A 21,784-nucleotide genomic window follows, 5' to 3' on the forward strand; every position below is an offset into this window, starting at 1 on the left:
CAGTTTTCTTAACATTTCCAATATGTTATAAAACCAGCTGCAACAGATGGTTTATTGACATACAAAATCTTCCTTTCATAGTTATTTACATGTTTTTCACAGTCTATCAACAGAAAAAAAACACAAACTGAACCCATAAGAAGCTGCCTTGTGCTATGATATTCACCTTCCGCACAGTCCTTTCTGTGGACCAATTTCTAGTGTATATGATTGCTAGTCTATAAAATATTTAGTTGAAAAGAAAAAGTTCAGAGGTCACAGTACATATAATATTATTTTCCCTTATGGGCACACTAATTTCAGAGACAAAAGTTTAATACTTTTTTGTATTTCATTCACTGCTATTGATTAACTAATAAAGATAATCCACACATTTGTTCAGGACAGAAAGTATTTCAACTGAAAATATTTGTACTTTATTTTCATTCACACTTTGAACAAGGTTTGTGAAATGAAATACCATTCACTCCATGCTAGCCAGAGGAACTTCATATTTTTCTTTGCTTCTTCCAAAACAACTTGCACATGCTGTGTCTCCTTCCCCAAATTTCTCACCATCTTCTAAAGTTTGAGGCATTGGTTTATTCAGTGTTTCTGGGAGTAAAAGTGCTAATAAGCCTGAAGCAATGGCAATTGTGGCAAAGATGACAGAAGGTAGCTTTTTATCAAAGGAGTCCTGCAAATTAAAAAAGAAAAAAATGTTACACATATAAGATATCTTGCACTTAAGGATCAGTTTACTCCTTTGCCAAAAGTATATTTTAACTTACACTCAAAGAAACTTGTTGCTAATATAGAGAATATCATATTATACTTACATGTAATTTATTAGGTCATATGAGTAATGTGATTAATACACTCCTGGAAATTGATATAAGAACACCGTGAATTCATTGTCCCAGGAAGGGGAAACTTTATTGACACATTCCTGGGGTCAGATACATCACATGATCACACTGACAGAACCACAGGCACATAGACACAGGCAACAGAGCATGCACAATGTCGGCACTAGTACAGTGTATATCCACCTTTCGCAGCAATGCAGGCTGCTATTCTCCCATGGAGACGATCGTAGAGATGCTGGATGTAGTCCTGTGGAACGGCTTGCCATGCCATTTCCACCTGGCGCCTCAGTTGGACCAGCGTTCGTGCTGGACGTGCAGACCGCGTGAGACGACGCTTCATCCAGTCCCAAACATGCTCAATGGGGGACAGATCCGGAGATCTTGCTGGTCAGGGTAGTTGACTTACACCTTCTAGAGCACTTTGTGTGGCACGGCATACATGCGGACGTGCATTGTCCTGTTGGAACAGCAAGTTCCCTTGCCGGTCCAGGAATGGTAGAACGATGGGTTCGATGACAGTTTGGATGTACCGTGCACTATTCAGTGTCCCCTCAACGGTCACCAGTGGTGTACGGCCAGTGTAGGAGATTGCTCCCCACACCATGATGCCGGGTGTTGGCCCTGTGTGCCTCGGTCGTATGCAGTCCTGATTGTGGCGCTCACCTGCACGGCGTCAAACATGCATACGACCATCATTGGCACCAAGGCAGAAGCAACTCTCATCGCTGAAGACGACACGTCTCCATTCGTCCCTCCATTCACGCCTGTCGCGACACCACTGGAGGCGGGGTGCACAATGTTGGGGCGTGAGCGGAAGACGGCCTAACGGTGTGCAGGACCGTAGCCCAGCTTCATGGAGACGGTTGCGAATGGTCCTCGCCGATACCCCAGGAGCAACAGTGTCCCTAATTTGCTGGGAAGTGGCGGTGCGGTCCTCTACGGCACTGCGTATGATCCTACGGTCTTGGCGTGCATCCGTGCGTCGCTGCGGTCCGGTCCCAGGTCGACGGGCACGTGCACCTTCCGCCAACCACTGGCGACAACATCGATGTACTGTGGAGACCTCACGCCCCACGTGTTGAGCAATTCGGTGGTACGTCCACCCGGCCTCCCGCATGCCCACTATACGCCCTCGCTCAAAGTCCGTCAACTGCACATACGGTTCACGTCCACGCTGTCGCGGCATGCTACCAGTGTTAAAGACTGCGATGGAGCTCCGTATGCCACGGCAAACTGGCTGACACTGACGGCGGCGGTGCACAAATGCTGCGCAGCTAGCGCCATTCGACGGCCAACACCGTGGTTCCTGGTGTGTCCGCTGTGCCGTGCGTGTGATCATTGCTTGTACAGCCCTCTCGCAGTGTCCGGAGCAAGTATGGTGGGTCTGACACACCGGTGTCAATGTGTTCTTTTTTCCATTTCCAGGAGTGTATATTGAAATTCAGAAGCATATGAACCATATTAAACTCAAAATATTCTATGAAGTTAATGTTATTTACAATTGAATATGATGTAATTAACAGAGAATTTTAGATTCATTTTATGTTATCACTACTGAAATGAAGCTTGCAAAACTGGTGTCAGAATTCTGATAAAAGTAGCACAGCAATAAAACACACTTTGATAGTTCATTCATTCTGAAATCAATATACCTATTTAAAATAATTGCTTTACAGGATCTTTTATAAATAATTGAACATGGTACACCAAATGAAAAGTCACACAAAGTAGTATAAATGAGTTTGAAAAATTTTGTGAAAATATCAAGCCAAAATATGGAAGAGAATAAATAATGAGATACAAACAACTATATGTTTCATTTAAGTAAACATAAGTACCTGGGACCTGCTGGACAATGATGTAAATTATTTACCACTACCTTCAAGAAAGATGAGTATAAAAAATTAATTCTTTTATAAACATTCCGCCCTTGCTTGAATTAATAAGTGGCAAAATATTAATGTGCTTACTAGAAGTGCACTTCACTTACTGAAATTTATACAACTTGTAAAATGAACTGTGTAATTTGTGGAAGTAGTTGAATGTTTAAAAAATTTTAATAGAGTTTCTAATTAGGAGAAGGGAGTCTACAGAGTCTATTAGCAACCTTTTTCTTTGATTACATTTTGATCCTTTACCTATCTGTCTGTTAATGGAATGTGAAGAAAGTTATGTTGAATAATGTGGCTTAAACTATCTAGACTTATTTCTATGGTGCTGTGATATCTTGATACTAAATTTTGCTGCTGATTTATTCAGAAATCTCATTCAGAAATCTCAGTATACAACAATCTAATATGACTTATGTAGAATTAACTGTCAGAGCTACATCTAGATATATACTCTGCAAATCACTGTGGAGTGAACAGCAGAGGATGAATGCCTTGTACCAATTATTAGGATTTCTTCACATCCGATTCACATATGGAGTGTGGGAAGAATGTTAGTTTGAATGCCTCTGTGCACTGTGCAATTATTCTAATCTTATCCTCATGATCTCTGTGTGAGCAATATGTAGGGGCCTGTAGTGTATTCCTAGAGTCATAGTTTAAAGCCTGTTCTTGAAATTTGTTAGCAGATTTCCTTTGATAGTTTATGTCTATCTTCATGAGTCTGCCAGTTCAGTTTCTTCAGCATTTCTGATACACTCTCCCATGAATCAAACAAACCTGTGACCATTCATGCTGCCCCTCTGTGTATATGTTCAGTATCCCCTGATTGTCCTATTTGATACAGGTCCCACACTCTGGAACAACACTCTAGAACCAGTTACACAAGTGATTTGTAAGCAGTCTCCTTTGAAGATTGACTGCACTTCATCAGTATTCTGCCAACAAATGGAAGTCTACCAATTGCTTTACCCACAGCTGGGCCTATGTGATCATTCCATTTCATATCCTTACAAAGTGTTATACTTGGTATTTGTATGAGTTGGCTGATTCCAACAGGGACTCGTTGGTAATATAGCCATAGGATACTACCAGTATGTTTTTTTCATTTTGTGAAGTGCACAGTTTTATATTTTCAAAGAAAGTTTCCAAATATTTGCACCACTTTGAAATATTATCAAGATCTGACTGAATATTTATGCAGCTTCTTTCAGACTGTATTTCATTATAGATAACTGCATCCTCTGCAAAAAGTATGGGTTTACTATTAACATTTTCTGCAAGGTCATTAATATAGAAGATGAACAGCAAGGGCTCCAACACACTTCCCTGCGGCACACCCAAAGTTACTTCTGCATCTGATGATGACTCTCCATCCAAGATGACATGCTGCATCCTCCATATCAAAAAGTCCTCAAACCAGTCACAAATTTTGCTAGAGACAGTATGTGATTGTACTTTTGACAAGAAGTGTAGGTATGGTACAAATTGAAATGCTTTTTGGAAATCAACAAATACTGTATCGTTGTGACTGACTTGGTCCAAAGCTTTCAGTATATCATATGAGAAAAGTGTGTGTTGGGTTTGAAATGACTGATGCTTCAAAATGTGAAACACTGCTCTGTTATAGATCTAAACTGCTAATTACACAGACAATTCTGTTTCAGAACATTATATAGCTAAATGAGGGACTGTTTGCTTCTCCATTGCATTATGAGTAACTCACCAGAAGTGTGATTAGAGGTGTCAAAGCACCACTGAGACGTGCACACATACTGCCAACACCCAATGCTGTATTGCGCACTACTGTGGGAAAAAGTTCTGCTGTATAGTTGTAGATGATAGCAAATGATCCTGCTATGAAAAACTTTCCAAGCATAACTACTGTAACTGCAGAAACACTTCCTGTTGCTGTCTCTGGAAGTACAATAAATAATTCACATTAAAATTATATGAAAAATATAATATAACTCTGTATGAAGGCTATCATTTAAGAAAAATTTTAAATGCAATAACAGAATAGTTTCTAAAAATTAAATTATCATTTCCTACAAAAAAATCACTGTAATTCTCAGTTGTCAGACTCAAATTAAATGGTACTGCAATGATCAATTCATATTTAAAAAATAAAATAGTTCCTAATGTTACTCTTATTCATCTGCTGCTATAAACTGAAAGCCATTGTGTTTGTTTTTACTTATTGTTCAGTCCCTTATTTTATCTGAGGAAATTAGAACTAACCTCAAAATTATTCAAATAAAAAATATATCGAAAAAAGAAAGCCAATTTATTTGCTGACATACCCATCTACTACAGTTCTTTTTGTGGTCAATCTGAACTGGTTGATATATGACTGACCATTTAAAATGGTGTGTAGTGATAGAATAAATGTATGATTTACTTGAGTACTATCAGCAATGAAATTCAAAATGTGTTTCAAATACAAGAATTTGTAGAAAACCATACAGTAAAATCACTTTACTAAAATCTGTAGCAGTAGAATGTACACAGTCATAAACACAAATTAAAAGTAAACCAGTGTATTGACTATGGATACAAATGGTCTTTGGAAGATCAAAATGATGTTCCCAGTTGTCTCCTGTGTTACAGCAATAAGCAGCTAAGAGAAAGCTGAAGTGTAATTAAGTATTTAAATAATAATAATAATAATAATAGTTATATTAATAATTGCAAAGAACTATGGAATCTGAGATTAAGTAAGTGATGTTAAAGGCGCGGGAATCATGGAGGAATAAGAAAAGTAAGAAAGACGCGAATTTGCAGAGCAAACAGTATAGCTTGACTGCTAGGTTTCAAAATGTGCTCTGCAACATACTTATAAATATCTGTAAAATATCCACTATCTAGAGTGAACACCGAGAAGTAGGAATATAGTTTAGAACTGGTGAAAATGCCTAAATACTGCTAAGGAAAATTAGAAGTAAAACAGCTGAAAATAACAAATTCAAGTGAAAAAGGTGTTTCTTGCCATGTTCTGGAACTTATTGCCCCATGGTTTTTATTATGTTTGCACCTCAGTTTCCAAATATAACTGAAAACGAATGCACTCTACTTGAGACATATTAATTTGTTAACTGCTCTGTTTCCCTCTTAACAAAGCATTCTTAATTAGATATCATGTTTACCACTAATATGTGTATTTCTTCTTGCCAGTTTTTCAAAATGAAGCATACATTTTATATTTTTCACTTTTATTGACAGACCAAATGGTATTTTCAAGCACTGGTTAATGTTTGTGTATGTTACCATTATTAACTCTTTTTCCAACTTTTCCTCTTATTTTTCTCTTTTTAATCTCTTACTTTCTTTCATAATATGTATTTTGTTTTTCACTACCACTGTTATAATGTAAAATGATAATACTCTTACATTATTCATATAGTTGTTATAGCAAAGTATGTAATAATTTTATATGAAATGCAGACTGTTGGCCAGGATTAAAAAAATAAGACCTGACAAGTTTCTCTGATCTTGCATAAATTTGCTAATACATTAGGGCACCAGTAACTACCTTATACATTATAGAGGATGATCACAAACATTATGTACAAATTGTTAGGGTGTTACAGGGTAGGTCATACTAAGAACTAATTGTTAAGAAAACAATTCCATATGTTGCACTGTTTCAGTGTTAATCAACATTGAAATTAGCCAATCAGGCCATTATACATGCAATTTCAAGTGGCTCACCAGCCTTTTGTTTGGGTTCAATCCTTACTGCCATCTCATATCCAGTTTTTGTATTGCTCTCTTGTTCAGTTTTAGGAAACCAAAGGAAGAACACATCCGATGAAACTGTTCCTGGTGGGCCACTTCAATTTGCTTGTGCAACTACTTGATTGGCTAACTCCAGTGCTAATTAACTCAGAAAAAGTGTAGCATATCAATTTTTTTTTAACAGTTATTTCTCAGCACAACCTACTCTGCAACAACCTTACAAGCTTTCCAGACTGTTTCTGAGTACCCTGTGTAACTACATTAGATTTATGGACATTGGGCTATGTTATGTACTATAGTATATACGCTGAGCAAATAGAATATAATGTATTTACTTTTGTGAATAGAGAAGTTTAGAAAACACTGTTGACATACCTTGTGGAATGTAGCATGCTATGATACAGCATATCCCACCCAGCAGCATCAGTGAGCTTATAAGCGAACGTCTTCCAGTACGGTCCATCAACAAAATAGTCATGATATAACTGGGTATTTCTACCAACCCAAGAATGAATAAAATTAAATATGGATTTCCTGCAAGATTCCCTGTGTTCAGGGACAAACCATAGTATGCCAGGCTATTAGCAAACCTGCAAAACAGAGACCATAGACCTCGTAGATAATATTTTTGTGATTCATTGTATTTAAATGAATTATGCATTATGAAATTTCTAAAAGAACGGTAATATCTGTATTCAAACCGAAATATGCATCCACAAGCAGAATATTCCAGAGAAAAATGTTTGGAGCAGTGAAAGACCATACCACTGGAGACTGGCATATCCAAACGATAAACAAGAACTCTATGGCCTAATTGAAGAACCTGACAATGTAGCAAGAGAATGAGATTCTAAGATGATGTGGAATAGAAATTAAATTTACTTGCAAATTTCTAATTGGAGAGAACATTGTAAAAACAGACAAGTTTGGGAAACATTATGTGAGCAGCAAAGAGATTATGTAGCTTGTAATTCCTTAATAATAAATAATAATTGTATTTAATTTTGGAAAATAATTATAATTTTGTATGAAATGCTACTTTTAAGTAGGTGTCTGTGTTATATTTCTAAGAGGTTCAGTGTATTTCCTAGTCCTTAATGAAAGCCTCAGTCTTCTTTAGTTGCTTCATTTACTGAAACATTTTTTTCAGAATTTTACATTACACTCATCAGCAACTGAAGAAGATATAGTTACTGTATTGGAAAGAGAATGTGCCAGTCACTATAGTGACTTGCATATAATGTGAGTGGGAGTTCATCAGACTTTGTAGTGGTTTTGCCATGATAGACAGACATAAAATTGGCAAGAGGTATGATATCACAACAGTCGATTGTCACCAAATCACAGGTGCTTGTGCATGGGACAATCCACCTCTAAGATCAAGCTGTCACTGTGATTTTCATGTGTCATCTTGTCAATGCTGCACCACAAATACCTTACTTTGAGGAGATTTACCTCTAGACATATCAACTACCATATGCAACAGCATGTTAATAACAAGAGTTGCCATCAACTACAGATAGTGTAACAGAAGAGAGAGAGGTCATAACAGTAAATTATAACTTCAGTGCTGGTCAACAGCAACCAGTGAGTTGACATACAATCCAGAACCAGTTTCACATTATAGAAATCAGAGACTACAGTCCCACATCAGTACCTATGCTCATCACATGTTACAGGGAACACATACTTTAGCCTGGGAACAGTAACACTATCACTGGACGCCCAAAGTGTGAGAAAATGTTGCCTGGTCTGATGAGTCATAGTACATATTGGTAAATGGTGATGACAGGATCATTGAAAACTATATGAAGTAATGCACCCTCTTTTGAGGATGAGTATGAAGTTAGATATGTGTATATGAAGAAAGAAATGGTATCTGTTGCCCAGAAAAGAGTTCTTCAACATTCCTTCAAATAAGTTGCATCAATAGTATGAAAAAGGTGGCTATGATATCTAGTAGTGCCCCACATCATCATGTGAAGCATTTATTTAGTATGACATTGAATAATGCCCATTGGGAGATTGTTTTCACCTCTACAGTATCACATGGGGTCATTATTACAGTTCACAAGGAAGCAAGACTTATTGGAAGTTTCTGTTCTTTACCAATTGGCATGCCATGCACTGTATTGTTGAACTCATTGTAACTGGCTGTATCTCTGATTTGATAAAATACACAAATTACATGCATGAAGCATCCCCATTTACTTATTTCAAATTCTACAATTCTGTGAAAAAAAAAAAAAAATTCTGCATGAGGCGTACTGATCTGCGGTGTAATGTTTGGTTGGTTGTTTTGAGGAAGGAGACCAGACAGCTAGGTCATCAGTCTCATCGGATTAGGGAAGGATGGGGAAGGAAGTCGCCCGTGCCCTTTGAAAGGAACCATCCCGGAATTTGCCTGGAGCGATTTAGGGAAATCACAGAAAACCTAAATCAGGATGGCTGGATGCGGGATTGAACCACCGTCCTCCCAAATGCGAGTCCAGTGTCTAACCACTGCGCCACCTCGCTCGGTGGTGTAATGTTTCCCTCTGAGTAACACTAGTGCGAAATGTTGAACTCTCTCTGTGCAACAGTTTGTGTGTCTCCATGGTTCTCGTGAGGAAGCTGATCAGCACATATGTAGACTAATTGGTTCAAAATCCTAATTATTTATATGCTTCAAATATTCTTTGTATTTCAAACAACTTTCACATTTTCTTCATGATGTTACACTGTTCACAAACCTGTTCAGAGAAGTGGGTATAGTGATTACTGCTTGACACTGTGTTTATTCATCAGTTAATCAATTGGATTTACATTAAATAATATATACAGTCTCCAAAAACATCAGTTCAGTTCACAGAATTATCACAAGGAGTAGTTAAGGGTGCTTGCTTTTATTCCAGACAAGATGTCTGATTGCCAGTAAAGAAAATTTTCAGTAACTTGTTAGCAACCATAATGAGGAGTCTGCTAACAAGGTACAGGCAGTTTCAATGGTAACCACTCAGTTCATCAATTAATTTTGTAATAAAACTAATTATTGTTTATAATGTTAATGATGTCACTATGTTACTGCTATACAATATACGACTTCCACACATCTTAATTCCGTAAAGATTACCAGTGCAAGTAAAAAAGACAAGGAATTATTTTATGTACAGTGCTTAAGTAATTGTGGATTTATATGTTTATGTCAATTGTATTAAACTGTGAATTAAAATGAATTCCACAGTTGAAGATTTTTTAGCTTCTGTTGTGCTAAATAAGTTTGTCATGAATATTAATATAAACATGTTAATTTTTGTATTTCACATTTTATTTTGTATTATGTCCCACATCAAGAAGGATCTCATCACAATGGGTCTATTAAATAAACAGAGTATCTCTTTTAATCTAATGTATTGTTGGGAATGTTCCTCCCATTCCTTGAACATTAACCCATACTATGCTGTAATACACTTTATTCTTTCCTTTTACATGCAAAAAAAAAAAAAAAAAAAAAAAAAAAAAAAACTCAGTCATTTTCATTTGAGAACTGTTGTTCCTTTTCAAATGTACTACATAATTTCAGTTATGTCAATAAAAAAAATCATGGAAAATGTAGAAATTATTTTGATAAGATTACGTACCAGTTGAGACAAACATTGAGTGTTTTATTTCTGAGATTTGGTGTTTTGAACAAATCTAATAGGCTATATGCAACAGTTTCTTGCTTCTGTGCAGACAGTGCACCTTTAGAAACAAAGTGTGCTATATCCACTTTTTCTGAGTTGCTATTGACTTGTGCACCACGATCAACGATCTTCACTGCTTCAGTGACTCGCCCTTGAGCCCATAACCAGCGGGGCGATTCATCAATAAGCCTGAAAAATAAAAATGAGCTCTCAGACATTCCCCCAAAAAACTGAGCTACATAAGGAGTACTATATGATTAGAGGGAAATTCTAGTAGAAAAGTAAGTAATGAAATGGACTAAGACTTCCAACAACTGCAAAGTCAACTAGGCCACATATTACTGAAATTATATTATTAAAAGGATAGTTGTCACTCACCATATAGTTGAGATGACACACACACACACACACACACACACACACACACACACACACACACACACACACACACACACAGGGGTAGAGGAAAAGGAGAGAAATATACAGACAGTGAGCATTGGTGGAATAGAGGGCTGTGTAGTGCTGGAATGGGAGGGAAGGGGCTAGATGGGTAAGGACAATGACTAATGAAGGTTGAGGCAAGAAATGTTATGGGAAGATAGGATATACTGCAGGGAGAGTTCCCATCTGTTCAATTCAGAAAAACTAGAGTTGGCGGAAGGATCCAGATGGCACTGGCTGCGAAGCAGTCATTGAAATGAAGAACGTCATGTTGGATGGCATGCTCAGCAACAGGGTGGTCCAGTTGTTTCTTGGCCACAGTTTGTGGTGGCCATTCATGCAGACAGGCAGCTTGTTGGTTGTCATGCCCATGTTGAATGCAGCACAGTGATTGCAGCTTAGCTTGTAGATCACATGACTGATTTCACAGGTAGCCCTGCCTTTGATGGGATAGGTCATGTTTGAAACTGGACTAGAGTAGGTGGTAGTGGAAGGATATATGGTCTTGCATCTAGATCTATTACAGGGATATGAGCCATGAGGCAAGGGTTGGGAGCATGGGTTGTGTAGGGACAGACGAGGATAATGTGTAGTTTTGGTTGGTGGCAGAATACCACTGTGGGAGAGGTGAGAAGGATATTATGTTGCAAATTTCTCATTCAGGACACAACAAGGGGTAGTTGAAATCCTGCCAGAGAATGTAATTTAGTTGCTACAGTCCTGGGCGGTACTGAGTCATGAGGGGAATGCTTCTCTGTGGCTGGATGGTGCAACTTTGGGAGGGGGTAGGAGACTGGAAAGATAAGGCATGAGAGATCTGTTTATGTACAAAGTTGGGGGGGGGGGGGGGTAATTATGGTCTCAGTGAGACCCTCAGTACATTTCGAGAAGGATTGCTCCTTACTACCGATGAGACGGCCTTGGGTGGCTGGGCTCCATTCCATACAGCCTAGCCACCCAAGGCTGTTCCTATGATGTGACAAACCTATTTCCGAGAGACATACAATTGTGCCCCTTGTAAACGTATTTATTATTTGACAAGCAAACTGCAGACCAGCCTGCAGCAGGAACTAACTTATAAGGGGAGACCATGACGTTGGGAATGCAGATTTACTTCAAACATTGTACACTTTTAGTAGGCCATTAACACAACATAATGTGCAAGTAGTAGGGTGCACTAATCTGACAATCCTGAGAAAATTGCAAGAGAAGTTTTATGCATCTATTATGTAACTGATATTTCTGTGTGTAGGGTCCAGACATTAGAGTTCATGGTGGGCAAGTGTTTAGCATCTGAGCATCATAAGCTGATGGTTCAGTCTTAATTTTTAATCTATATTTTTTCATCACTGGTCATATTATTTAATTTATGACATATGAGAGGTAACAGAATTTAAAAAAATGCATCATGTGTATTTGCATGAAGTTTTAGTGAATTTCATGTTACTTGACTACTTACTAGTTTTAATTAAATTTAATTATTAGAACAAACACATTTATAGCTATTGACAAATAAATGAAGTGTCATGTGGAGTTTTCCTGAAAATGTATGCCTGTTGCAATTTGCAAAATTCCTTATACATGCAATCTGGTAGGGTACCTGGAACTACTTTGCACCTTGACACTTTGAGCTGCAGACACAGAGGCAGGCCCCATTTAGCAGTTAATCTGCATGGTGGTGGGATATTGCTAATGCAGCAAGAACAAATAGTGTAGGTGCAATTTTTTGAATATCACAGAATTTACACTTGTACTACAAAAACAAAGGTTTGAGCAGGAGTTGAACCATCTCCTCATACACGTACATCTTACAAAGCTCAGACATATTAACATGAATATTAACATCTGGCACCTGTGCACAAATACATCATTTATTTAATAGATGTGTAAAACTCTTCTTGCACTTTTCTCAGAACTGCCAGAGTAGTACACCTTGCTACTTGCACATTATGTCATTTCAATGGCCTACTAAAAGTGTACAAAGTTTGAAGTCAATGTGTGATCTCAATGTTGCGGCCTTCCCTTATTAGTCACATGAGTAGGTGCAGCTATGTTCCAGTTGAATATTGTGTACTTTACTACTTCTCCGTGCAAGTATTGAAAGTTATCAAACAAAATGTTTCAGTGGCAGTCACTATGGTTTGGTCTCAATGGCATTAAATTTAGAGATAGTTATAAGAAGAAATGTTTGACAGTGCTGATGGTAATGGAGACAGAATGTACAATCAAAATGTTAAAGTTGTGCAAGTAAATTGTGTCCAAATGACAGTGGGTGGGAATGATGTGAAGTGGAGGGTGACTGAAGTATCTAGAAGCACTGCACACACAATAAGTATCTCATTGATGATATGGATAAATGTGTTATTAGAAAATAGTATTTGTGATACTTTGATCAACAGAAAGAAATAACAACTTTGCAGAAAATTCACAGCTTTTGTTGCTCAGAAATGGACTTAGAGATTAGTAAGCAAACTTCGGGAAAAATTATTTTATCAATGGGATTTGGTTTTAAAGGCTACCAGAATAAATGAGTCATCATGTATACAAACAAGACAACTTAGTTTCACAAAAGGTAGATGAAATTAGTTTGTAATGAAAAAATGAAGCAACAGAATTCAGGCAGTTGTAACAAAGCAGATGGATTCTTTCCCCCTGTTACATTTTCCTTCCTACCAAATTTTTATTTTATTTTATTTCATTTATTTATTTGCAGATATCTTCCATATTATCACCTATATGGTCTGTGCACACTACTAAATTCTCAAATATCAACTCAGGCCTTAGCCAACTTGACTTTATTAACCAGTACCATCATTTTCTTAATCAGAATCTGTTGATGTAATTAGATAGTTTACCGAAAAACTGTGCTAATTACAAATACCAGTAATTGCAAACTTTGGTATCATTGTTCACATGTGAACATATACCCAGTTACTACCTTTCAGAGAGAAGAGGAAAAAGAGAGATAAATAATTGTAGCACTTATACGGCTAATGTTGGAGATATGATAGTAGCTTTTGCCCTCATTTGGTTTCAGAGTAATTAACAGTCTTATCTAAAACATTGTTACTGAAACAGAATACCAAATTTTGGTAAACCAGACAGCATAATTCACCAGCAATAACTCTTTTATCTAAAAAGTCACCAGTAAAAAAATCATGTTCCACTATTCAGTTATTCAGAAACAGCAATTTTTAACTGTAACTTGTAAAACCCCAGCAAATGAACATAGCTGAATTTATTGCTAATTTTTGCAATCTTACAAAAGGAAGCCTGCTGGGAGCCATTTTAATCAGTCTGCAGATGTGAATAATGTGAGCAAGATCAGTGCCTCAAATTAACGCAGTGTACCACAGATGAGTTAACGCAAATTACAACTTGTACAGTGTGCTGAGTTTTAGCTAAAATCCATGTCCATGAGGCTACTCAGCGACTGTTTCATTTGATTGACTGTGAACTTGTAATTAGTTTCATGGAATGTGTTAACCTTCTAATAATCCCTTCTGCAAACTGTGACAATAGTATCAAATTGTGAACTGTGTTATTTCCAAATTATGTTTACTGTGCATATCATTTTATTTTAATATGAATAGCTACCTGAAAGGACAGTGTAATTGATGAATGTGTTAATGATTCCCTTGCTACAAATTACTTATTGTGAATCAGGGCATTTATGTTAGATTAGTGCACTCAAACAGCCTTTGTCTTTATAGGTCATCAATTGAGTGCAGTATGTGGGTGAAACATTGTCTGTGCTTAAATTAGAGTGAATGAGACTTGATTTGGCAATAAACATTAGGTTATTGGATATCAAAGTGCCATTAAAGCGTTTTGGACTGTAAACCTGGAGTGGAAAATGTCACATGAAATAGTCTACTTTCGCCAATTACTTTTCAGCCAGATTCAACAGAGATGCAGGTTACCAGAGGCATATTAGCCCAGATAAATAGGATAATGTTACACATTTGTTGTTTATTCAGACAAATTGATGATTCATATATGTTATGCTGTTAATTAAATGTTCTTAGAGTATGTGAGCAGTATTGTTATGAAGAAGTGCAGGTCAATGTTTAATTGTTGAGCCATTCAGGGTATAAACTTGTAGCACATTAAACCACTCCATTTGCAAGAATACTGGACTGAGCACTAGTACTACTTCTTTCCCCTGTTTCTTGGCCATAAACACAATGGTACTGCCACTCTGGTTACGTTTACAGTTCAGTTTGGCATTTAATACTTGCTGATGTTGTACACTTTAATGTGTACAAGGCATACTGACACTTGCTTTCACAATTCCTCTTTGTTTGTTGGTTCTTCACCAATTGAGCTTGGTGTAATTAATGTTATCCTAACCACTTATTACAAGTATACAAGTGCACTGCTCTACACATCACTTTAGTTTGTATTTATACAAGCTGTTCTTTTTGGATGCTGCACTTGCACAATCATTAGTGTCTAAGGCAGTTGACAGATACTCCAAAAGTCTATGTCAGAGAAGGACACATGAAGCAGCTGATTGCGTTTATTGCAGTGGCACATTTTGTATAGACAAAACAGAAATGTGGGAATAACTGTATATGGTGGCAAACAGAAAATGAATACAATGAAGTGTAGCAGAGAAGATGCAGATTATTACTGAACAGATAAAATTAACATTATAATTTCAAAATTAATTTGTAATAATAAAATAAGAAAATAAGTTTGGAGCAGAAATTAAGACAATCTACTCAGTAGAACCAAGTATTTGTATTTGTTTCCTGTTTAGTAACATTATTTATAAACACCATGTAACTGTTGAAGTTATTTGTTTTCTGCACATAATACTTGAATATTTGGAGACAAGCCCCATATGAAAGTGAGAAAAGCTGCAAAAGTAGTTGAAGCAGCATAATCCTGGTACTTATATTTATAACTTTGTTTACAAACAAAGAAACTGGTGCCAATATTGATCTAAATTCTATTTTCAAATAACTTAAGTTATTTTACTCATTTACACCTATAATTTATTGATAGTAAAAACAGAAAAAATTTCTGTAATGTATTTTTTTTTTGGTCTTGCAGAAATTAGACTGTACTTACCACCAGTGTGCAATGAGAATTGTACTGTGTAGTCCATATACAACTTGAAGCAGTGTGCTGTCTTTTATAAAATATCCCCAAAATGCAACCATCATAACACCAACAGCAAACATGGCTTGGAATGTTACCCCACAGATGGTTCTTTTTGATGGGCCAACTATTTCCATTGCTGATAAAGAGGAAAAAATAGTTTCAGCAATATAGCTAAATTAAAAATGCATAAGAACATTCCCAATAAACATATAAACATACAAGATTTTAGATGTGGTAGAGAATAGAGAGTAGAAGAAGCCATTAAAGATGTATAAATGCTAAAGTACAAAATAATTTATAGAAATTCTGTTTTATGTTTTGATCTGAATTGATATTTACACACATCAAAATATTTGTGTAACATTATAGGCATGTCTTCCAGGCATTTTAAACTCACTACAACATAAACACTATTTAGAAGAAAACCAATGTTAATTTCTCAGCAGTTGATTTATTGCCATTATTGCAGTTTTAGTAGCTTTAGTTTGTGCTGATATCATTCTTGTGTTTGTGAACAGTAATATGACACTATAATTGTATCAAAAGTTTGTTGCTACTTTTACTTGACATTTAATAATTGGTAATCTTGCATGAAAACCTATGAAAATTCAGTGATTATGACTTACAATATAAGTTGCCAACATTTCTTTTACAGGATTTTATGAATCTGAAATGTGGACTTATTACCACTTTCATGAACCACATTGTTGTTTTCTTGTTTCTAATTTCTCTTTGGGTCTTGAAAATCATTAAAGGCCCTTTTTAGATTCCATTAGATAACAAATATAGTTTAACAGCTATCAATAAATAAGGAAGACATTTATTCTGGATAAACAGTGAAAGAAAATGTCACACAAAGAATTAACTAACTCTGCCAACAGTGAAATACAGTGTTGGTGAATAACTAGAAATTTGTAGATTGAGCCAAATGTACAGTGGAATTAATTCATGATAAATTAATACTGTGTTGTAGTCTGGGACTGGAAATGAGATATTTGTCTTTCATGGACCATACTCTATCATTTAGGGCATCTAAGCATATCTCACAGACTGAACCAATTCTTCAAGTCACTAGTATCTTTCTGTTACACTTTCAAACTCAAGGGTCTTCTTTCTCTCCTGCTCTATTATCAAACTTAGACTAAAGGTGTGAGATAGAATAGCTTAGTCAGAGCCCAAGAATTGGTTGCACAATGACACTTTTACTCTGCAGTGTGCCATGCACTAAAGTGGACATTTCAGACAATTTAAAAGGGGTGGTGTGATATAACACCCAAAACAATAAGCCACACACAATGTGGAAACCGGACAGTAACCTACATATGAATGTAGTCTCATGAGGGGAACCCACTATATGTCCCTCTCTGATGCAGTCCAAACACTGCAGGGTGAAATAAGAATGAAAACTGTAGTGAACCACATAGATCTATACCTCAGATCAGAGTGTGCAGTAATAAGCCATGCCACATAAGATGGCAGATGCAGCTAGAAGTTAAACAACTGTTGGACACCACCACTTGTGGATGTGTGTGCAGCCTCTTGTCCATGCACTGTACCAGCTGTCAGATAGATTTTAGAGATTGGTATAGCAGCTTTGATTCAGTTACATGTTTACCTTTGCATATGTGTTATCAGACTGTTATTGTCAGCCACTATGTGACTAATGTGCCCATTATAATAAATTGTTCTCAACATTTAATAAAGTTCTTTGTATCAGTTATTGTGTGGTGTTCTCTTGCAGGATTAGAACAGTTGCTTTCCACATTTTGGCACGGCATAGGGTCTCTGATTCATATGTTGGTGCAGGAACAGATGGACCTCATCACTGTCATGTAACAGGCTTTGCTGGTGTTGCTCTCCAAAAATTCAGCTCTTGCTCCATTTCTTCTCAGTTTGTGCTATTCAATAAAGTGGCAGAAGATTGGTAGGCATGCAAACACCACCTACAGTAGCATTTTCATACTTTCAGTGTTACTGATGCAAAGGTATGCTATGTACTGTTTTTGTCATGGATTTCTTCCACCTTGTATCAGGCATTCCAGCAGTTGGCCCCATTGCAGGAGCCTTACTCATTGTCATTTGACATTTGACATCTAACATTCGTTGATGGCTTCATATTATTGTTTCTGCATACACATCATGGTCACTAGGGTTGAATTTTACCATTGGAAGAAGCAGCACCATCAGTCTTACCATTCCTGGGCCATGACCCTCCATGGTGGCCTTAGTTGCAAGTGCCATTTTGTCACAGATAAGGCAAAAGAGTCAAATGCAGACATGGTTCGTGATGTTATCATACACTCCACCCCAGATAAGAAAGTCTGGTAATTGGCCCTCCAGAGGTTTTGTTACTTGCACAGTTGTATGAGGTTTCACAAGCCACTGGTCAGCAACTGGAAGCCTAGTGCAATGTCACAGTGGTGCAGGGAGGCCTGGCTGTATTCGGGGAGGACAACATCATGGCACTGCAAACTGGCCGATTCAGCAGCTCCTGCACAGCATGTATACACTGTTCCACCTGCCACCCGCAGTTGCCATCATGTGTGTTGGGTTGGTCCAGACATACTGATCTGGGCCTTCTGTCTTAAGTGTCAGAAAAAAAAGGCCACACTGTGGCAGTCTGCCACTCAACTGCTCAGCTGTACAGAACACAGTATCAGAGAACATAATATGGATGTTCAGGAAGTGTTGAGGTCAGAGCTGGTTCCCAACAAGTTTTTTTATTGAAGTTTAGGTTCTCTCAAGGCAGCTGCATCTGGAGGTGGACACCAGCATGGTAGTTTCTCTGCTTAATGCCCAAAGATCTTCAGACCTCATCTCTCATCAGCTGTCACAGGGAATCAGGCACCTCAGGGGATAAGGTAAACAACAAATCCGTTTGCTTGGTCAGTTCACTGAGGAAGTTACCTATAAATCAGTGACTCAACCTATTACCTTTATAGTCATTCATGATGCTAGCCCAGCAAATCTTTTCACGTTTGATGTCTTTTATGCCTTTGGCTTTTCAGTTACCGACTCAATACAGTTGGTATCTGTTGAGGTCCTCTATCAGTCTTTGGAATCTCTGTGTTCATAATTTCAGGATATCTTTGCGGGAGGTCTTGGGTGCCCACAGACTTCCAAGTCCTCATAACCTTGAAGCAGTCAGCTTGTCCTTGATTTTTTTATGCTAGATAGAGTCCCCTGGCTTACACGTCAAGGTGGAGCTGGACTGGCTTGCCTCTCACGGGATTGTGTCTCTCATTTTCTCTAGTGAATCGGCCACACCCCCTTCACTGTTAAGAAACCATCTGCTAAACTGGACCTTTGTGGTGATCTTAAGGCCCCTATGAATTTGCAGTCTGTGATCGACATATACTTGTTGCCACATCCTGACAAACTTTTCACATGCTTAGCAGGGGGTCAGTTCTCTTCCAAATGTGATCTTTCCATTTACCCCTGGATGATGAGTCTAAGCATATCATGGTCATTAACATGCCATTCAGCCTTTATAAATACCAATGGTTGATGTTCAGGGTGATTAGTGCCCCCCCAATTTCTCAATGCTGTTTGGAACAGGTCATGTCCTGTATTCCACACTGTTTCAACTTACCTGGATGACATCGTCATTACAGGATGTACTATGAGCTACCATCTGCACAACCTCCAGGCCCTTTTTTTCAAACTTTTCCATCCATCCATTGAGTATTTGGCACCTGCTATCTCAAGGCAGGGCATTCAACTCACGGAGAGTCTTTGTGCCGTTACAGACCTGCCACATCCTTTGTCATTTTGTGAACTGAAGGCTTTTTTGTTAGGTAAAATTGCCTATTACCACCAGCTCATTCGCAAGCCATCCACCACTGTGCACTCACTGCATCTCCTATGCAGAGGTGTTCCCTTTATCTGGTCCCCGGTGTGTGACCAGACCTTGACCGCACTGAAGGAACACCTCTGGTTGGCTCCATGTCTAGCTGCCTTTGATCCCATAAAACTATTAATTTTGGCTATGGATGCCTTTCACCATGGTGATGAGGTGTTCCTCTTGTATTGGACTGCAGATGGCTTGGAGCAGACACTGGCATTTGCATCCAAAACTCTCAGTCTACTATTCTCAGATCAATGAATGACTGGCCATTGAATATGTGGGCACTAAATTTCACATTTTCTTATGTGGCACCAAATTTGCATCTAATTATGGACCACAAGCCCTTACTTTTGTCATTCAGTCCATCCATCCAGATGCCTGATAAGGCAGCACACATGTTGTATTGGTGGGCCCTTTTCCTCACCAAACACAACTGAGGCATTCATTTTTGCCCCATGGGGTACCATACCAATGCAGGTGCCTTATCCCAGCTGCCTGTTGGCCCCCAGTTTGATCAAGAGGAGCTCATGTGCTTTCATCTGCATGTCTCCTCCTCCTGAGTGGTAGACAGTTTTCTGACCATGAGTGCCCAATTTGCCAAGGAAATAGCAGCCAACCCCATCCTGAGGCACATAGTCTGCCTCATCCAGCAGGAATGGTTTTCTCATCCTCTGGGCCACTTCTCTGATCTACTTTGCAACTTCTTTGTCTTGTACCACTGTCTCTCTGTCTTGGATGAAGTCTTTATCATCTCAATGGACAATGCAGCTCACTTGGTGGTCATTCACAGGAGTTTGTGGTGGGAAGTTTTACAGCTGTTACATGAGGGACACTGGTGTGCTTCCCTTACCAAAGTCTTGGCTCACAGAAATGTTCACTGGCTCAGCATCAACCAAGAGCTGGAACACTTGGTTGCTGCTTGTTGCCAGTGTGCTAGTTGACCCGTGGCTCCCAGGTCATTGTTCTCTCTGTGGTCTCCAGCAACCCAGCTCTGGGAGCACTTCCATCTTGATTTTGCAGATCTGTTTCTCAACATGATGTGGCTGATTGTTATTGATGCATTTTTGCATTTTCCATATGTGGTCTTGTGCCACTCAGCCACTATTGAGGCCATTATTCAAGCTCTCTCCAAAATTTTTTCTTTGGAAGATCTTACAATTACCCTTGTTTCTGACAATGGACGCCAGTTCCTGCCTCAGGCATTTCATAATTTGTGTGTATGGTCAAGTATTCACCATGTTTGCTCCCCTCCAGTTCACCAAAAATCTAATGGGGAGGCTGAGCACATGGTTTGCACCTTTAATACCCAGATGAAAAAATATCTGCAACACGTCCCCCTCAAATAAGCATTAATTTTTTTTTCTGGCAGCCTACCAGATGACTCCTATAGATTCCCATAGCCCAGAGGAGCTTCTCCATGGGCGCCAGCTATGGACACTGCTTCATTTTCTCCATCCTGGATATTGACCGCCACAATGTTCCAGAGTACATGGTTTTGCACCAGGGGTGGCAGTCTAGGCAAATCGTTTTCATCAGCGTCCCACTGGATACCAGCAGTCATCATATGCTGGAATGGCCATCACATATACACCCTGTGAACAGGTGACTGGGAGGTCCAGTGCCATCAAAATCAGTGCTGTGTATGGGGGAGCACCCACTCACTCCCATCCTGGGCAAAACACCACGTTTGCCGGTATCCCAGTCACTGAGACTGGCTACCTGCTAGGATCCCAGCCTTCTCTTCCACCTGTGGCAGCGCCTCCACATGAAGAGTGTATGCCTCCACAGCATACAGCAGCAGCTCTGGTGGCATTTCAGTTGGAGTGCATACCCCTCACTGGTTCAATGTCACAGGAGCAGCCTCACCCTGCATTGGTGCAGAAACTGGTCTGGCTAGTTATTCTGAGCCACTGTGTTGCCAGTGTATCCACAGTAAGTTGTTTTCAAAAATTGATAAGTTTTGTTGTGTCAGTCATCCTGTGGTGTTCTCTTGTGGGATTAGAACAGGAAGCTTTTGAGGAAATGACACTCAAAGTTTTGACACCACTTCATCAATATGTGCACATGACATTGAGCTAAGCAAGCATGTAGCATAATGGCTAAGAGCATAGTTTCAGAGTTTTGCACCCCTGTTCAAATACAATCTAATTATTCTTTTTTTGTTTTGTTGTAACAAAAGTATGACAACAATATTGGCAAAATAAATAAGCATTTCAGATCTTGATAAAAATAGAGTTAATCACT

General features: G+C 38.4%; 1 protein-coding gene across 1 annotated transcript in view; it reads right to left on the bottom strand.

The window, feature by feature from the left end:
- Nucleotides 1-312: 312 nt before the first annotated feature.
- LOC126470624 (organic cation transporter protein) overlaps nt 313-21,784 on the bottom strand; it is a 652,913-nt gene continuing 631,441 nt past the window's right edge. Inside the window, exons 6-10 of the mRNA XM_050098587.1 lie at nt 15,661-15,829; nt 10,096-10,329; nt 6,851-7,065; nt 4,464-4,654; nt 313-676 (exon numbers count right to left, since the gene is read on the bottom strand). Of these exons, the coding sequence (XP_049954544.1) occupies nt 464-676; nt 4,464-4,654; nt 6,851-7,065; nt 10,096-10,329; nt 15,661-15,829 (1,022 nt within the window). The 3' untranslated portion in view covers nt 313-463. The remainder of the gene's footprint in view (nt 677-4,463; nt 4,655-6,850; nt 7,066-10,095; nt 10,330-15,660; nt 15,830-21,784) is intronic.

This window comes from Schistocerca serialis, chromosome 3 (assembly GCF_023864345.2).
Source record: "Schistocerca serialis cubense isolate TAMUIC-IGC-003099 chromosome 3, iqSchSeri2.2, whole genome shotgun sequence".
In the NCBI taxonomy this organism is placed as follows: domain Eukaryota; kingdom Metazoa; phylum Arthropoda; class Insecta; order Orthoptera; family Acrididae; genus Schistocerca; species Schistocerca serialis.